General features: G+C 37.7%; 2 protein-coding genes across 2 annotated transcripts; one reads left to right on the top strand and one right to left on the bottom strand.

Moving 5' to 3' along the window:
- Positions 1–7,514: 7,514 nt before the first annotated feature.
- On the bottom strand, positions 7,515–9,375 carry LOC137711094 (salutaridine reductase-like). Its single transcript, XM_068450297.1, has 5 exons — positions 9,229–9,375; positions 8,854–9,100; positions 8,639–8,713; positions 8,131–8,313; positions 7,515–8,016 (listed from the first exon to the last, which is right to left on the bottom strand). Exons 1-5 carry the CDS (start codon positions 9,255–9,257, stop codon positions 7,633–7,635), a joined length of 918 nt encoding a protein of 305 aa, XP_068306398.1. The 5' UTR covers positions 9,258–9,375; the 3' UTR covers positions 7,515–7,632.
- Positions 9,376–12,635: 3,260 nt separating this feature from the next.
- Positions 12,636–17,228, top strand: LOC137710837 (probable DEAD-box ATP-dependent RNA helicase 48). Its single transcript, XM_068449974.1, has 10 exons — positions 12,636–13,581; positions 13,713–13,819; positions 14,200–14,255; positions 14,343–14,567; positions 14,670–14,876; positions 15,005–15,091; positions 15,295–15,390; positions 15,468–15,683; positions 16,131–16,313; positions 16,666–17,228. Exons 1-10 carry the CDS (start codon positions 12,725–12,727, stop codon positions 16,894–16,896), a joined length of 2,265 nt encoding a protein of 754 aa, XP_068306075.1. The 5' UTR covers positions 12,636–12,724; the 3' UTR covers positions 16,897–17,228.
- The last annotated feature ends 1,844 nt before the right edge of the window (positions 17,229–19,072 follow it).

Raw genomic sequence — 19,072 nt, 5'->3', positions numbered from 1 at the left:
GATTCCACAACACCCATGCACGTAACATGATCTTTAAACACTCCAACTCCAAGAGGTTTTGTGAGAGAATCTGCCAGCATTTCCGATGTATTAATGTGCTCAATGGAAACTATCCCAGCCTTCACCTTTTCTTTCACTGACTGATATTTCACGTCCATCAACCTCGCTGCATAAGATTTTTTATTGTTTTTGGAGAAGAACACGGCTGCCTTATTGTCACAGAAAATGACAATTGGTCTTCTTATGCATTCAACAACCTGCATTCCAGTGATGAGATTCCTCAAGAAGCTAGCTTGTTGTGAGGCTTCAAAACATGAAATATACTCAGCTTGCATTGTTGAAGTGGCCAAGGTTTTTTGTTTTGCACTTCTCCAAGATATTGCACCGCCAGCCAACAGGAAAATAAACCCACTCGTGGACCTCCTGTCATCCTCACAACCTACGAAATCAGAATCACAGTAGCCAACCAATTCTAATTTCTCAGATTTCCCATACACCAACATGTAATCTTTTGTCCTTTGCAGGTATCTCATAACCTTTTTAGCTGCTGTCCAATGCTTTTCTCCTGGATTTGCTTGAAATCTTCCAAGCATACTTATGGCAAAGGCTAAATCCGGTCTAGTGCACACTTGAGCATACAATAGACTGCCAACGATAGACGCATATGGCCTGTTAGCCATCCCTCGCATTTCAATCTCATTACTAGGGCATTGAGACTTGTTTAATTTATCTCCTTTGCTCACTGGTGCTTCACCCTTTGAACAATCTTGCATGTTGTACCTCTTGAGCATTTTCTCAATATAGGTCTTCTGTGAAAGACCCAAAAGGCATCTGCTTCTATCACGAATAATTTCTATACCCAAAACGAAGGAAGCCTCACCCATATCTTTCATTTCAAACGTTCGTGACAGTAGTTTCTTTGTTTCCAGCAAGAGATTAAGATCATTACTTGCTAATAAAATGTCGTCAACATATAGAATTAGAAAGATAAACCTCGAGCCACATACCTTGAGATACAAACAATCATCAGTTTTGTTTTCAACAAAACCAAAACTGGTTATTTTCTCATCAAACTTTAAGAACCACTGCCTGGAAGCTTGTTTCAGCCCATAAATCGACTTTCTCAGTTTGCACACCATTTGTTCTTGCCCCATTTCAACAAAACCAGGTGGCTGGACCATGTAAATCTCCTCATCTAACACTCCATTTAGGAATGCAGTTTTCACGTCCATTTGGTGGAGTTCTAGATTGTAGTGAGCAACTATAGCAAGGATGATTCTGAGAGAATCCTTTGAAGAAACAGGTGAGAATGTCTCAGAGTAATCCAATCATTCCCTTTGAGTATACCCCTTTGCAACTAGTCTTGCTTTATGCCTCTGAACCTTTCCTTTTAAGTCTTTCTTTGTTTTGTATACCCATTTGCATCCAATGGGTTTTATGGACTCATTTGCTTCTGTCAAGACCCACACTCCATTCGAATACATGGAGTCCATTTCTTCTTGCATGGCTATCTTCCACTGCTCAGCCTTTTCACTTGTCATCGCTTGCTTGAAGGTGACTGGATCAATCTCTATGCCTTCCTCATGTTCAGTTCTATCTCCATTTGCTTGCTGAAAATCAAGTGAGTCATCGACAGTCTTCTCTAGTTTCTCAGCTTCTCCCACATAAACAAGAAAATCTCCTGAAATTGGAGACTTTCTTGTACGTTGAGGCTGCCTCCTTATTGCAGGAACCATTACTGATTGCATGGTAGTTGTACCATGATTTTCATCTCCATTATATTGCATGTTGCAGACTTGTGTATTGCTGCTGCTTGATGCATGCTGGAAACCAGTAGCCCCACCAAAATCACTTTGATAAAAATCTTCATGGACTTGGTTTTGCGTGTCAAAAGTTGCAAAATCAATTTTGGTTGATGACATTGGGGAAATTGTTGTCACAGCCTCTTCTTCTTCTTCAAAAATAAAATCACGAGCCTTATCTCCATTTGATTCTTCCGCTTCAATAAACCTTGTATTATTTGTTTCAAATATTCTCGTATGTAAGGTTGGAGCATAAAACCTGTACCCCTTTGATCTCTCGGGAAAACCAATAAAACTGTAGCTTACAGTCTTAGAGTCAAGTTTCTTTGCCTCAAGATTGTACATTTTTGCTTCTGCCTTACATCCCCATACATGAAGGTGATTCAAACTAGGTTTTCTTGAAGTCCAAAGTTCAAATGGAGTCTTGTGCATGGATTTACTTGGGACTCTATTCAATATATAATTTGCCATTTTAAGAGCCTCACCCCATAGAAACATAGGAAGATCAGTCCTACTCATCATGCATCTCACCATTTCGATCAAGGTCCTATTCTTTCTCTCGGCTACACCATTTTGCTGTGGTGTTCCGGGAGTAGTATACTGAGCTTGAATCCCGTTTTCTTCCAAGAACATGGCCATTTGGACCCTTTTGTTGACCTTTCTCTGTGTACCTGCCATAATACTCCCCTCCACGGTCCGATCTCAAGATTTTAATTTTCTTTTCTAGTTGTCTTTCCACTTCATTTTTGAAATTTTTAAAACAATCAAACACTTGATTTTTCTCGGATATCAGATATACATATGCATATCGAGAAAAATCATCAATGAAAGACACAAAGTAGGCATTTTTGCAGATTGTTTGCGTGGAGAAAGGTCCACAAACATCTGAATGGACGACTTCTAAGAGGTTAAGACTTCTTGTGGAACCAATTTTCCTTGTGTTTGTTAATTTCCCTTTCCAACAGTCAATACAATTTTGCATATCATTAAAATCCAACGTTGGAAGCATTTGTTCTTTAACTAGAATTTCTAATCTTTGCTTGTTAATATGTCCAAGCCTTCTATGCCAAAGCATTGAAGACCCTTCATTAGTCAGAGACCTTTTCAAAGATAAATTTGATTCCACTGTCAAACATTTTGAATTTAACATTACTTGACAATTCAACCTCCAAAGATCATTGTTTAAAAAACAAATACCAAGCAAAAGATTCATATTACTTTTCTTATAAATCCGTACACTTTCATCATCCCCAACAAAAGCATAACCGTCTTTTACAAGCTTTGAAGCAGAAATTAAACTTCTAGTTAACCTAGGAACATAAAGAACATCTAGCAACTGTAAAACGAAAACACTTGACAACTTGAGCTTTAGGGTGCCTATTGCCTCCACAGCTACTTTATTCCCATCCCCAACGTGGACATCATAGACCTCATTTCTTGAAATTTCCCTTCTTGTGAACCCCTGCAAGGAATTGGTAATATGCACCGAACAACCAGTGTCAAACCACCAAGAATTTGGAGGGACTTCAACAAGATTAACATTAACACAGACAAAAACATTTTCAATTTTATTACCTTTCTTAGGTGCCCATTTCTTTCGTTTATCACAGTCCCTCTTCAAGTGACCAAATTCTTTGCAGAAATAACATTTAATATTTTCAATGTTGCCTTTAAAACCTTGAGATCCCTTGGAGGATGATGGAGTATCATTTCCAGCAGCAAGAGAATAGGAAAAAGGTTTATATGGCTTACCAGATGTCGAGATAGTTTTCCTCGTAGTCTCTGCCTTTATGAAATTCACTGTTTCATTTGACACCCTTTTGATCCTGCTTTCTTCTTGAACACATATGGAAATGGGATCATTCAGGCTCCACTTCTCCTTTTGTGTGTTGTATGACGTCTTCAGTTGTTCATATGCATCTGGGAGGGAATTAAGGGCCATATGAACAACAAAAGCATCATCAATGGGAACCTCCAGGTCTGTGAGCTTCGCAGCAGCCTCCACTAGCTTCAGAATGTGTTCTCTGACAGTGCCTTTCCCATCATATTTCAGAGTTGTCAAGGTAGTCATGAGGTTTCCCATCTCTCCCTTCTCTGAAACCTTGAATTTTGCCTCAATTGCCTCCAGGAAATCCTTCGCTTTGTCAGTTGCAGGAATGCCTCCTCTAACAGCTTCACTAATGGATCATTTGATCACCAATAGTGCCATGCGATTCGCTTTCTCCCATTTTTCAAATTTCAGCCTTTGTTCAACGGTGCTATTGTTATCCAGTGCTTGTGGTTCATCTTCCCTCAATGCAAGATCGTAGTCCATTAGTCCAAGAATAATCTCCACATCCTGTCTCCATTTTTTGTAATTTCCTCCACTTAAAGGCTCAATAGAGGAAAAATTCATTGAAGTGGGATTCACTGCAGAAGCTATGAAATTAGACATTATGAAAACAATGAAGTAGGGCAAACACAGTAAGATACAACACCTTTGGGTGAGGAACATTTACTGCAAGAACTTAATCCATGCATAGCCATTTAGTTATTTGTTAAAAATATTTCAAAACTCAAGTCTTTAGACAAGAATTCGAAACACAGTTAACCATTCACCAAACTATGCCCTATTCCATTAATCGAACCATTCATACGTTGCCTTCTTTAGAAGATCTTATATGCATGTTATGACTAAATGAACTACGAATTCCCATACTTCTGATTTCTTAGTTTAACATTTCAATATGAACCCATTTTGATGTAGTTCATACGATCAATTATACTAAGAAAACAAATCCACACACGATCCTCCTTTATTCTGCAGTCACTGAAGAACACTATGAAGTATAGATACATATATACAAAAACTTGAATCTCAGTGAGACTAAAAGGCTCTGATACCAATTGTTAGAATAAGCATTTAGTCCCAAACTAAGATTACGATAAACAATAAGATAATTCAAATGAATGAATCAGTGTATATATATACATACCTGCAGAAGCCATGAGGTAATGCGAACACACTGAAAGGAAGTTAACAGCAAGTCTTCTACTCACACAGCCCTTATGTCCAATACTAGCGATAGTCTAGTGATCGAGTGAACGTATTTTCTGGTGAGCAGGGACGTTCATATTTATAGGCTATATTCCTAACGTGATCCCAGCTATCATGGGATCAGTTAATACCTATTATCTTTCACGTTCAAAATGGGATAAGGTTTAACGCTCCCACAATCCCTCAATTCCAGGAGATTAGTTGTTGACATGGTCATGACTTCTAATTGATTCAATCCACGTTTTTTAGGTATCCTTATCATGATACGGAAGTTCAAAACCTAACAGAAATGTGATGAGATTTGGGAGTAGTGCTTCATTGGGAAAGTATGATATGAAGATCATTAAGAGGAGAGTGCCCCTTAATTCACTGGATGATGAAAATGACTGCCTACATATCTCTGGGAAGGAGAATTAAATCACTGGTGCAGTTATTTAGAAAGATGATACTATGTAAGTTTTACATTGAGGATCATCTATGACGAATATGGTGGGGGCGTTAAAGAGATTAGTTCTCCATGGACTTGTCTTCGCGCAGGCTAGGGTGTTGAAATTCCTAGTAGTACGCCTAAGCTTGGGGATATTCAACCTTTTGGTCATCCAAGTTCCATCCATGTGCTGCAAATTGTTTGTTCTGAGCTTGCCTTCTCTTGGTACTTTGTGTTCTTGAAGACTTCTCTTAAGACCACTTCTCTTAGAACCAGATCTCCAACTTGAAGGCTTCGAGGTTTAACGCCCTTGTTGTAGTACAACCGAATATGCTATTGATAGGCGGCAAGCCCGACTTGGCCGCATTCTTTGCGTTTCTCGGCAAAGTCTCCAATGTGGTTTGTTCGTCAGTATAAAAGTTAGGCATCGTGATAACTTGGGCTGGGAATGATGGCTTTTGTCCCATAGGCCATGGAGAATGGGGTTCCCCGGTTGCTTTTCGAACAGTTGTGCGATAGTGCCTATAGAAATCCAGGCGACTCATATGTCCACTTGCTTTTCTTTACAAGTCTGTTCTTTACGCATTGCTGGATAGTCTTGTTTGAGGCCTCTACTTGCATGTTGGCTATGTATCACGGAGTAGAGGTAAGATGGCAGATGCCGAGTTCCTTGTACCCATTTCGTGCGCTATTCGTAAATCATTGCACAACATAACTTGAGTGGAGACTGATTGTGATCTTTAATGTTGCTCTGTTTGTTGTTTTCCATTTGTTGAAGATTTGGAGGAGGAAAAGAAAATGCTTGCCATGTAGATGATTATGATGATTAGAGGGACTACTCCAAAGTGCTTCATCTCTTTGTTCTTAGGCTATTTATAGTTTAATTATTAAGCTATTGCCTTATCATTTGTTAAAGTTGGTCAAACCTATGAGGAGTCCGTGATGATCATGTATGACACAGTCGCCTAATCACGTGACAAGTATTCAATAGAGTGGGGATGCCACTAAAATTATGCAGCAGTTGCAAGAGGGAATCTTTACCATGCATGCCCAAAAGTGAATCCCACTCTTGCCTCATAGACATTTTATGAATTTATTAACTAGAGTTTAACGGATATGCATTTTTTTAAAGAAAAAAAATAAAGAAAATACTTTGAAAACTTTGAGTTTTAACGATAAGGACAAAATAAAGGGTAAAGTGAATGATACCATGATTGACTTTTTAATGTAAAAATATGATTTTTTGTTTAAGTGAACAATACCGAGAGTTTTTCGTTAAAGTTCTTGTATTTTTTTAACATTAGGCATTTAGAATGTTTGAAAAGATATTTAATGCTTGTGTTTTTTAACTTGTGATATTAATACGAGCTGTATGAATGAGTATGCATTCCCTTTCTTTAAAAAACAAGAAACTAAGTACAAATAGGCTTTTTAGTTAAAATGATCACTGAGATTTGTGTAACTCATCAGTTTAATCCCTGAGATTTGAAATCAATAGAATTGGTCTCTGACTATATCCACCATCAATCATTTTGGTCCATCCTTGATAAATCTCCATTAAATAAGAATATAATGACCAAAATACCCTTAATTTTTGTCAAATCATTTTGGCACATTGTTTATTAAATTGAGGGTATATTTGTCACTTTGATCTTTATTTAACATAATTTTGCACGGTAAGAGCAAAATGATTGATGACGGACAATCTTAGGGACCACTTCTATTGATTTCAAATCTTAGGGACCAAAGTGATGTGATATGCAAATCTCAATGACCATTTTGGTTAAAAAGCCCTTACAAATAAGATCATCGTTAGATCTTTAAACCAAACATATCAAAATGTTGCTAAGAAATGATATCAACAGAAGAATAATCAAACCACGCACAAAAAAGATGTAATTGTGCCTCAACGTAGCAAAATCATGAATATGCATTCCTAATCAATAAGTTAAAAGTTAATTTCATTTTGATCAAAAAAATATTTTCAATATTAAGAATTGATCATTAAAAAATATCTCTTATTTAAGTTTTGAATTTGGCTACAATACTTACATGTATTTAATACAATCATGATTTCAACGTTCACAATTTGATTGTATTAAGTACATGTAATTATTTTAGCCAAATCCACAAAGAAACTAAAGACGTAGCAAACAAGAAATTCAACTAAAACACCCAAATGACTAAAGACGTAGCAAAAGTTGGTTGAGTTGTGACCTAAAACAAGAGATTTAGAATTGAAACTTCATTAAAACTTGACATATTTTTTTATTGAGAACACATTGTGCTTAGGAGTACATGTCACATGTGCATACAGATATATTAAGAGACGAAAAACAGACCAATTATTTCACAGTTTCAAATTTTCATTCGAAGGTTGACAGTTCAGTCTGTTCAAAGAAAAGGCCAGAAACTCCAGTATCAAGTAGCAAAGCCAGCTTCACAGGACCTTTTGCAGCTTCTTCAACTGTGAAAACTCCAGTGTGATTGTTCATGTCCGTGTCAGTAAAACCCGGACACACGGCGTTGATAGCAATTTTGTTGGAATACTTCTTAGCCAAAACTCTTGTATAAGCATTCAGAGCGGCTTTGGATACAGTGTAGGCAGAGAAATTGGCTGGCCAGCTTTTGGCTTCAACCAAATTCTGCTTCACATCCTCCAAAAATCCCTCAACGAGGTTGTCCACTTTCTCTTCTGTAAGGCTATCACCATCTCCTAGCTCCTTCTTCGCTTTCTCGTTTGGAATAACCTAAAAAAAATTGAAAAATTAATTCGATAATGTGATGTTATCTTGCATCTTATGTTATGTTGTCAGTCTAACAATGAGAATGCGAGATTTGAGACAAGGGTTTCGGAGGTGTACCCTTAATTGTCCCAATTGGGAGGAGACATTTACGATCCTTGCCGAGTCGGATTGTTGAAGAAGTGGAATGAGAGCTTCCGTGAGTTGCTTAATTCCATAGTAGTTTGTTTTTAAGCAATCCCTTGCTGTCTCGTAGGTTTGTTTTAGGGCTTGATTCTTATTTCCTGCTTTGGGACCTATAAGCTGCATGATCATTTGCTCTTGTGAATATGATGTGTGTTATACAGTAGTGTTCACTAAAGTTGATATACGTATATCGATCTATTTGCTAACATCTTATTTTCACGATCGAGGTCCTTGGTTTGAATCCCTCGATCCCTACCCCTGCCTGTTACATATTATTTATTATGTATATGGTTGTCTGAATCTGTATGCCTCTCCATGTGTAGATTCAACCTACACGAGAGAGGGCACTAGATAGCTCGACCGACATTTTTAGAACCATTCAACGGTTTAAGCTTTTGAGATCTGGCGATTCTCTAAACACAATGAATTTTCAAGAACTTACATCATCAGGCCCAATTGCCAACTTCTCTTTGTCGTCTGTGAGGAATACGGATCCGATAACTGCTGCATTATTTACCTGCAATATGAAGAAAATATTTATATATTATAATCAGCAGATTACATATATTTTTAACAGGACGTCCGCCGCTCTTAATTACTTGAGTTACAAGCCTACAAGCCTTTTAGAAATGCGTAGAAATAAGCTAGGGAAATTACCAAAATGTCAAGTTTTCCAAGTTGAGTTTTGAGAAATTCAGCCAGAGAGGCAATGCTAGATGGGTCAGTTACATCAAGCTGATGAAAAACCACATCAGAGAGGCCATAAGAAGCCTTCAATTTCTCAACGGCTTCTGTTCCCCTCCTCACATCTCTTGCAGTTAACACCACCCCAACTCCATTAGCTGCTAATTGCCTGCTAATCTCAAATCCAATCCCTTTGTTGCCTCCAGTAACAACCGCAATCCTATGAAAAAGAAAAAACAAAAATTAACAGAACATTACTCAAATCATGACTAATCCGGAACTGTTCTCAGCAGTTAACACTCCAAAATAATCATCGTTCACTAACGAATAAACGAAAGATTGATGTACCTCTTAGACCCGAAACTGGTTTCTGCCATTTTTGTCGTCGACTTGGTTGTGGATGATAAATTTCAGATGGTTTACAAGGACTTCAATTATTTGTTCTTCACTGCTTGGTGTTCTTGAGGCTGTATTTATAGTTCATTAGCTATTGATTTGTCAAAGTTGGTCCAATCAATGCGTCGGTATCGGTCACGTATGCCATGACATAATATGATATTTCGACATAATATAATATGATATTTCCACTTTTAGTGTTCTAATTAATCTAATTCTTAATAATGAATATATACATTTCTGTTGAAAAGTCTAGTGGGTATTGAATGCCCACATAGAAACTGAAGACATTGGGTGGATTTTCAATGCCCATAAAATTAATCTTGACTTGGGAGATGAAGAAAAATTATATTGTCAAAGATGTGTGCTTGGAGTTGCTCTATAAATAGAGCACTCCGTATGCTTTCAATCTAGAGCAGAGAAAGAAAGAGAGGAAGAGGAGAGGAGAGAATACATAGAGTTATCTTTGTACTCCTATTATTCCAAATTATAATGAAAGCATCACTGCTGCCCGAGGACGTACTCCAGTCATACTGATTGTAGAGGAACCTCGTAAATTTTGTGTCTTGTTTTATTTATTCTACTGCACACACACCGTTGATTTTACAACAATTTCAAACACTTTCAATTACTTTTTGAGTTGAACATGTATTATTTTGGAGGACAAAAAAAATTTGAACTCGGAATCTATTACAACTTTAGAAGAAAAGTATCGTTCTGTTTTCATATTTACAAGCTAGTGAACTAGCGGGTAATTTATTATTCGTCATTGACATGTTAATTCAATTTAGTCATGTGTTTAATAATGAAAAACTTGATATGCATTGTTATCAATTTTTTTTAAACACAGTAATTAGTGGGCTGATAATTGTTTTACATCAACATGACATTATAATTTCATTTGTAAGTGGTCTTCAACACGATTTTCGTTCCCTCTTTCTTTGTTAGTTTGCATGATGCGGATGAGTTGCACCAAGATGTTTGACGAAGATATACATGTAAGATGCAAAATCCTCGAAAGAGGGCCAGATTCATTCGAATTTCAAGAAATTAATGAAGACTGGGCATGTAGGTTTTTCATGGGATTGGACAAGTACTTGGTGGCATTATTTATGTATTTATTTTCCCTTTTTTTCTTTTTTTTTTTTTTTTTTTTGGTTCAAAAGTATTTTTTAAAAAAATATTTTTCAAATGAGAGAGACAAATTGGATTTGGCGAAACTGGGGAGAATTTGTGGTTAAGAAATTAGGGTTAAGGGGTCGGATGAATTATTTTCTATTTAAGAACCATAAGTTAAGGGAATAGTTACTAATACTCTAAAAAATTTATTCTGTAAAAAAAAAAAGGAATAGTAATCTAAAAATTTTCGATTTAAGAAATATAAGTTAAGGGAATAGTTACTAGTACTCTGAATAGAAAAAAGTAAACACATTAAAGCTTTTTTAAATAGATAAAAATCATGCATAAAATAATTCAAAAACTGAATTAAAAGCACTATTAGATTAAGTCATTATTGTCATGATTAACCATAAATGGATTGTATATGAAGTGTAAAAGCACTAATAGTAAGATGAATATAAAAATAAATGAAATATAGGGAATAATTGGTTTGTACCCACAAGAGATACCTAGGCTATAGCTAGACTTGTAAACGGGTAGGGTTCAATCCGACCTATTAATTTAACGAATCATTTAAACTTAATCTGTTAAGCTAACAGGTGATCCGAATTCAATCTCTTTCGCCTGTTAACAAATTTTTATGGTCCAGCTTTTTAAAGTTTTTCTTACCAAACCGCCGTTGAAGACAGCCTTATTGAAGAAAATTCGTGCTCAAATTATTTTAGTCCAACATAAAAGCACAAGGCCACCAGGGACTGCAGCCGAGTCGACTGGACAAACCTCCCACACCAGCTCCCCCCACTCATTGCCGACCGCCTCCAAACCCACCTCGAACACCTCGGATTCCGCAGCGTCCATGCCCCGCTTCCAAAGTTCCAATCCACCCAGATTCCCTATTCCGCTCTCCCAAGTGCCCACTGCCTCCCTCTCCCAAACCACCGTCTACCTCGTCCGCCCCGACCCGGGTCCAAATTCAAGTCCGAAACCTTTCGCGTCATCATCTTCAACCTCTTCATCCATGGGTTGGCTGCTGAAGCTGGAAGAGTCTTCTGGCAAAATCCGTCTACTGAATCCGATTCGGTTTGTGGAAAGCTCACCGACAGCGCTTGATCCTTCGGATCCCATTTTTTGGGGGTTGAATTTTGCAGAGTCCGGATTCAGGTTAGATGGAGAGAGAGAGAGAGAGAGAGAGAGAGAGAGAGAGAGAGTAGCAGAAAGGTTTTGATGGTGGCTGGAAGACTGTAGGAAGTCCAGCTACGATTCGCCGAGGGCAAAGTCGTGCATGGAATAAAAAAAGGATAAAAAGCAGGAAGAAGAAGAGAGGATGAGCAGGATCCGAGTCGAGTATTCCTTGAGTTGAGGGTGTATTGTTATTCTTCTGCACCTGCGCATCTCAGACGTTCATCAATCACTGCAATCGGATTTCAGCTGAGGGTTTTCTATTAGGACTATTGAAATTACATAAAAGTTCTCGACAAAGGGCGTTAACGGATGGTTAACCCAAAATTTTAATGTTCTAATTAATCTAATTCTTAATGATGAATATATACATTTCAAACACTTTCAATTACTTTTTGAGTTGAACATGTATTATTTTGAAAGACAAAAAAAATTTTAACTCGGAATCTGTTACAACTTTAGAAGAAAAGTATCGTTCTGTTTTTATATTTACAAGCTAGCGAACTAGCAGGTAATTTATTATTCGTCATTGAAATGTCAATTCAATTTACTCATGTGTTTAATAATGAAAAACTTGATGTGCATTGTTATCATTTTTTTAACATAGTAATTAGTGGGCTGATAATTGTTCTACATCAAATGACATTATAATTTCATTTGTAAGTGGTCTTCAACACGATTTTCGTTCCCTCTTTCTTTGTTAGTTTGCATGATGCGGATGAGTTGCACCAAGATTTTTGACGAATATATACATGCAAGATGCAAAATCCTCGAAAGAGGGCCAGATTCATTCGAATTTCAAGAAATTAATGAAGACTGGGCATGTAGGTTTTTCATTTATTTTCCTTTTTAAATTTTTTTTTTGTTCAAAAGTATTTTATTTTTTAAAAAAATATTTTTCAAATGAGAGACAAATTGGATTTGGCGAAACTGGGGAGAATTTGTGGTTAAGAAATTAGGGTGAAGGGGTTTGGGTCAATTTGGGCCCAACAACACCTGAAAGTAGGCCCATTCCAAACGTCCTCCTTAAACCCTAAACCAGTAAAACCCTTTCCTTCCCCCTCTCTCTTTGATCACCGACTCTACGAGTCACAGACCAGTGACAGCCCCATTTTCCATTGGTGGATCCGACCCTGCTGGACCGCAAACCATGTCCGCCTCGATGCTTATGGAGCGTCCGAGACAGTTCTCCAAGCTTCTCTGCAGGCTGATTCTGACCCGACCCATGGGCGGCGGGCCTCGGACCTTCCCGGGCGGCGTCAGCAAGTGGAAATGGAAGCGCATGCACGAAAAGCGAGCCAAAGAGAAAGAGAAACGCCTTTTAGACCAAGAGAAACAGTTATACGAGGCCCGCCTCCGCTCCCAAATTCGGGCCAAAGTCGCCGGAAAGCCCGACCCGTTTTCAAGCACTGGAACCGGGCACAACCCCATGAACCCGAACCAGCACCTGAAGGCACTTGCCGATCGGTTCATGAAGGAAGGCGCAGAAGATTTATGGAACGAAAAGGACGGGCCGATTGTTGAACCGCCCCCGTCGGTACGACCGGACGGAACGACGAGATCGATTGCGGCGCCGCCGCTGGACCTGAGGAAGCTGATATCGAAGGGTCGTGATTTGGCGGGAAACAAGGACAGTGTAAATTTGAGTAATTTGGGTGGCAATTATGTTGGGAGTAGGAACTACTCGGCGCAGAGTCGAGGGCGATTTCGGAGAAATGATAGTTCTGCCGATGACTCGGATTTTGATTCGGACAGTGAGTCCGTACAGCCGTTTTCGAATGAGAAATCGAAATTTGGGAGAAATGTGATGAAATTTGGGAGTAGTGCTTCATTGGGAAAGTATGATATGAAGATCATTAAGAGGAGAGTGCCCCTTAATTCACTGGATGACGAAAATGATTTCGAACAGCAGGTGGAGGTGATCCGAAGCGAGCTCAATAAGAAAAAAGCCGTTGAAATCGAAAGAGAGGAGAGCGAAAAGGAGGAGTCAATTCTTAGCGAGAAGAGGTATGCAAGTCATGTGCTTTGGTTGATTGCATGTGGAACATTTGTGTTAACATGTTGAAAAGTTTTAGTCTTTGATGAGTTAAATGTTTGTCTTCTGTTTGGTAATTCCTTTGGTTTTCGGCGTTTGGCAGATTTGATGAGTGTAGTATATCTCCATTGACAGTCAAGGCACTCACTTCTGCCGGGTATATTAAAATGACAAGGGTACAGGAGGCTGCTGTTTCTGTTTGCCTTGAAGGTCAGTTGGCTTCTTGTTTAAGTGAGATCTTTGTTATATTTATCGCCTTACTAGTTAAATTCTAATCGAAAGTAAACTGTAACTGTTGCGATGGATATTGTCAAAATTGATGTTCTCTTCCTCTTACTAAATTAGATAGAACGGTAACGTTTGTGATTCAAATCCCAGTGATCTTGGGGACGAATGAGATCCTAAGGCCTCTAGGGTGTTTCCCATGGGACATTTTGTCAATCAGTTAGTTGAAAGCCACATGTGGTGTGATTGATATTTAAGTTCTTGTTCCTCCAGTCCGAGTAACTTGAGAGACAGTGGTGTGCTAATTGTTAGTAAAAACAACCAAACGCTATGTATCTGATGATTTTCCTTTTAATTTGTGACAGGAAAAGATGCGTTGGTCAAAGCTAAAACAGGCACAGGCAAAACTGCAGCTTTTTTGGTATATCAATTTTCCTTTTTGTTACTTTGGAGTGGTTCATAGTAGTTTAGGTTCTCTTGTTTTGTTTCTCTTGTTAAACACAAACAGCTTCCTGCTATTGAAGCAGTTGTGAAGGCTATGGCTAGCAATACCAATCAACGGGTGTCTCCAGTTTTTGTTCTTATCCTCTGTCCCACAAGAGAACTCGCAAGTCAGATAGCTGCAGAGACAAATGTTTTGTTGCGGTACCATGATGGCATAGGTATGCAAACACTAGTTGGAGGCACACGATTCAAAGAAGACCAGAAACGTCTGGAATCAAATCCATGCCAGGTTTGTACACTGGTCCTGGTCATTGAAACTGGCAGCAAAAGTTTCGCTTGATTGTAGTGTGGATGTTATGAGATTGAAAACCGTTCTACAATTCTTTTGCAGATAATAGTTGCAACCCCTGGCAGGTTGCTAGACCACATTGAGAATAAATCAGGCTTGTCTGTGCGGTTGATGGGACTGAAAATGCTAATACTCGATGAAGCGGGCCACTTACTAGACCTAGGATTTCGAAAGGATATAGAGAAAATTGTTGACTGTTTGCCTCGTCGAAGGCAGTCCTTGCTCTTTACTGCAACACTTCCAAAAGAGGTTTGGCTATCCTTTATACTTCAACTCCAAAGCCTAAAGTAGCTTTTTATTTGTTACTGTAAACACTTGGTATGTTTTACTGAATGAAACCACCATAAGCCAGATTTTTCTTGATTACGAATGTGCAGGTTCGCCGAGTATCACAGCTTGTTTTGCAAAAGGACCATATTTTCGTTGACACAGTGGGTTTAGGTTTTGTTGAAACTCATGCTAAGGTATATATAACAGTCACCAGTTGGCTAGTTTTCACAATGGGAATTATGCTAAAACTTTTACATCTCTGTTCAGCCTTATAATGCGGAGAGTACTGGTGTGCACCATTTCAATTACTCTATTATTGATGATTGAAAGTACCTGAATCATAAAATATGACACGGGTGTCATGATGTCATGATCCTATCTTGTCTTGTGAATGCAGGTTAAGCAGTCATGTTTTGTTGCACCACATGAATTACATTTCCAAATAGTGCACCAGCTTCTGATGGAACATATCTCAGAGTCACCTGATTATAAGGTTTGGTGTTATAGCTTTCTGGATTCAAATGTTTGGTTGTATTTTCTGTGCATGAGGCCTAACATTAAACATTTCAGGTTATTGTTTTCTGTACAACTGGAATGGTAACATCCCTCCTCTATCATGTTCTCCGTGAAATGAAAATGAATGTCAAGGAGATACATTCTAGGAAGCCTCAACTCTATCGAACTCGCGTCTCTGAGGAATTCAGGGTATCAAAACGACTGATTCTTGTTACCTCTGATGTATCGGCACGTGGAATGAACTATCCTGATGTGACCTTGGTCATTCAGGTATTTGCAGCTCAAGAGAAATATTACTTTATCTTTTGCTTATAGGTTGAACCTTAATAATATCACTGACGTGTGAACTATCAATATTTCTAACATTCATATGTCCTAACCACAAAATATAGGAGGTTGCTCAGGTGGGTTCAAATTAATTTATTAGATTTACGTGGCAGCCTAGGGCACAATTTTTACAGTATGGTACCTACATTTTGTATAATGTCATCGTTTATGTTTAATGAAACTGGAACTTCGTTGTTCTCACATTCAGTACTAATGTTTATAGTGTTCTTGAGTGTTAATTTTCTAGTCATTGCTATGATAAATCTTGACTTTTGGTCTCAAAATTTAGGACATGTCCGCATCTATTAACTATTTCACATTAAACTAACAAAGAAAAAGACAAAAATTTTAACTCATGAATGTAATAACATGTGGTCTAACTGTAATCAGGTAGGTATTCCTTCTGACCGGGAACAATATATACATCGTCTTGGAAGAGCAGGAAGGGAGGGTAAAGAAGGACGAGGCATATTGTTACTTGCACCATGGGAGGAGTATTTTCTGGATGAATTAAAAGATTTGCCTGTGGAAAAATTTCCTTCGCTGCAATTGGATCGGGATACTAAGCTTAAGGTACTTGCATCACCTCCTTCAATTGTTTTCTTTGCTTTATGTGTGCATGCTGCACCTGAATCACATTATTTAGTTCAGAGGAGCTCACGGTTCTGAAATTGAAGTTCTTAAAGCAGTGTTCTCTTTTCATGGTCCAACGATTAATTAAAAAGATTTATTGGTTCAATTTGTATCCTTCATTCGGTTTCAGTTTTCTGGAAATATCAGTATCTGAATAGCAGTGATGAACTAGTATTTATCAAACAATTCCCATATTTGTGGGATCGATAGCTCGGTATCTGCTTGTAGCTCGTAGGTTTTCATTACCTTGTTTGAATTATTTGTAATGCTCGGAACTTGCTTATTCTCTTAGATTGACGACTCGATGACCAAGATTGACACTAGCATCAAAGAAGCAGCATTTCATGCTTGGCTGGGGTATTATAACTCGATCAGGGAAACTGGCAGGGATAAGACGACACTTGTTGAGCAAGCCAACAAATTTTGTGAGTCAATTGGTTTGCAAAAACCTCCTTCTCTCTTTAGAAAGACAGCCTTGAAGATGGGTTTGAAAGACATACCTGGCATAAGAATACGAAAGTAGGGCGTAATTTGGAACACGGAAAAGCAACCAACCTGGTGATTGAGCGGCGGGAACGGAAGGACAAGAAGTGAAGGATCTTCATCGTATTCTCGTTTAACGTAGGTAAAACAGGTTCACCCAGTTCAAGTTGTTATTTCATATGAAAATTGCCTTAGGTGAATGGCTGGTATAGAACTGGTGTGAGGTCTGTTTTGTAAACATTTGAATTATAATGTAAAGCTGCATTTTCTTCCTTCCTATACTCTAGTACGCAAAAACGATGGCAATGACAGTTTTAACCCTAAACATAAATCTAGCAGAAGTTTACTCTTATCAAGAATAAAACTATTTAGTTCCTAGGCTGGCGTGTGAGCCTTAGGTATAACCGGAGATATGTCTATGGTTAGCACACATGACCGTGATATATATACATACACACGTTAAAATCTTTTGTACTTATAACATGTTTACATGCATAAAGGCAGAATGAGTTACCAGGAAGAGAAATGTGAGATAAATTCTCAAAGTGAGATTCTTCATGGACTCCTTACCATCTCATGTTTTTGGCACAATTTTTGTACCAGCATTGTAAAACATTTTGCAAAAAACATGAGGTAGCAGAGAGTTCATGAAGCGTTCACCTTTGAGAGTTTCTTTAGCATTTCTCAATCAACATTGTAGAAGGGGTAATGCTAGGGACATTAAATTTGTAGATAAAATTTGCAAACTAAATAATGCACTTGTATAAATGAACACGTTTACAACGCCTTACGTCATAATCCAATCACCAACGCCTTAAGTCATAATCCAATCACCAACTTTCATGTCATTAAGTTTACAAAACTTTGTTTATAAATTTAGTCTTCTTAGCATTATCGTTATAAAAAGAGGGACACCTTAATCAATCCATGTAACCGTCCTTGATACCGTTGTTGCTACCCCCGCTAACATTAATTAGGGGCAAGCCCCATGAAGACCCAAACCCGGTTAGAAAAATTGTCATCTTTTCCATAAAACCAATTGGCTATATGAGGAGTAGCCCAACATTTTATAAGCTCATACAATGTCTCTTCTCCTATCAATGTGGGATTCATTTTCAACAAGTCCCCTCACATGTGGCAAATTTTCAAGCTTAACACGTGAACAACATAATTGGGGTGATATGGAGCACGTGTGGTCGTTGGGATTCACAAGTGCAACAACTTGGCTCTGATATTATGAAGAAAATTAAGGTTCCACCATTAAATCAATTGGCAATATAAAGAATTACCCAACCTCTTATAAGTATATGTAAGGTCTTTTCTTTCATTAATGTGAGATTCATTATCAATAATTACAAACTAGTAACACACAACAAAGGCAACCTTGCTCTTCTTGGAAACATTGACCATTTTTTGTTTTTAATTAGTTTTCAAATAGTATTAAGAACTAAACGCTCCCCATAGAACTGTTTGCTGTCTCAAAAACTCTCACTGATCACTCTTTCTTTTCTATAAGTGGTGTGGTCATATGAATGGAAAGACCTGCGTTTTAAAAGAGGGAGGAAGTTCTACTTCTTTGATGGAACTGTCAGTTTCTGGCAATGCAAGATTATTTTATGGTGGTTAATTTTTCCAAGAAGAACAAGGTTGCCGTTGTTGTTGCCGAAGTTAATCCGACCAGAAGTAGTAGAAAGGTCGGTATATGTGTAAACGAAAGTCGTACCAACCAAACCCTAAGACCTACTCTAAGATCGGAGTAAAACTCAAATTTTAGGTTCTAAATTTACCCTAACTTGTTTCAACCCTTGGGGCAAATATGAGTTTGAACCTAAAACTTATTTATGGGACAAATTTAACCTAGGATTCTCCCTGAATTAGTGGGGCTGACCCCACTATATATGTGTATTGTTTTTAGTTTTATATTTATAAATTTATTTAATCTAATGGTTAAAATCTAATATAATCAAATCTAACTGTAAAAAAAAAAAAAAAAAAAAAAAAAAAAATCAAACGGTCTAAATTTAAATCCAACGGTTAAAGTAATTAAACAAAAAAAATCTTTTATCTGTTTCATATTTTTTTCATAGTGTTCCACGAGTTCCATGGTATCGGTTTAGTGAAATTTTTTGGTTAAAATGTTCATAAAATTAAATTAGGATAATTTACATAATTTTTTTTTTTTTTTTAAAGTTACTTTAAGAAAAAATTATCCTAAA

Source organism: Pyrus communis, chromosome 12 (assembly GCF_963583255.1).
Source record: "Pyrus communis chromosome 12, drPyrComm1.1, whole genome shotgun sequence".
Taxonomy (NCBI): Eukaryota; Viridiplantae; Streptophyta; class Magnoliopsida; order Rosales; family Rosaceae; genus Pyrus; species Pyrus communis.
Note: the sequence above shows the minus strand (reverse complement) of the source record. Positions and strands in the feature narration are given on the sequence as shown.

Coding starts and splice junctions, on each gene's coding strand:
- LOC137711094 (XM_068450297.1), bottom strand. CDS start 9,257: ATGGCAGAAACCAGTTTCGGGTCTAAGAG. Junction 8,314..8,638: donor TGGCAATTGGGCCTGATGAT/GTAAGTTCTTGA, acceptor ATGATCATGCAG/CTTATAGGTCCCAAAGCAGG. Junction 8,017..8,130: donor CCCAATTGGGACAATTAAGG/GTACACCTCCGA, acceptor AATTTTTTTTAG/GTTATTCCAAACGAGAAAGC.
- LOC137710837 (XM_068449974.1), top strand. CDS start 12,725: ATGTCCGCCTCGATGCTTATGGAGCGTCCGAGACAGTTCTCCAAGCTT. Junction 13,582..13,712: donor TCAATTCTTAGCGAGAAGAG/GTATGCAAGTCA, acceptor GGCGTTTGGCAG/ATTTGATGAGTGTAGTATAT. Junction 15,684..16,130: donor ATGTGACCTTGGTCATTCAG/GTATTTGCAGCT, acceptor AACTGTAATCAG/GTAGGTATTCCTTCTGACCG.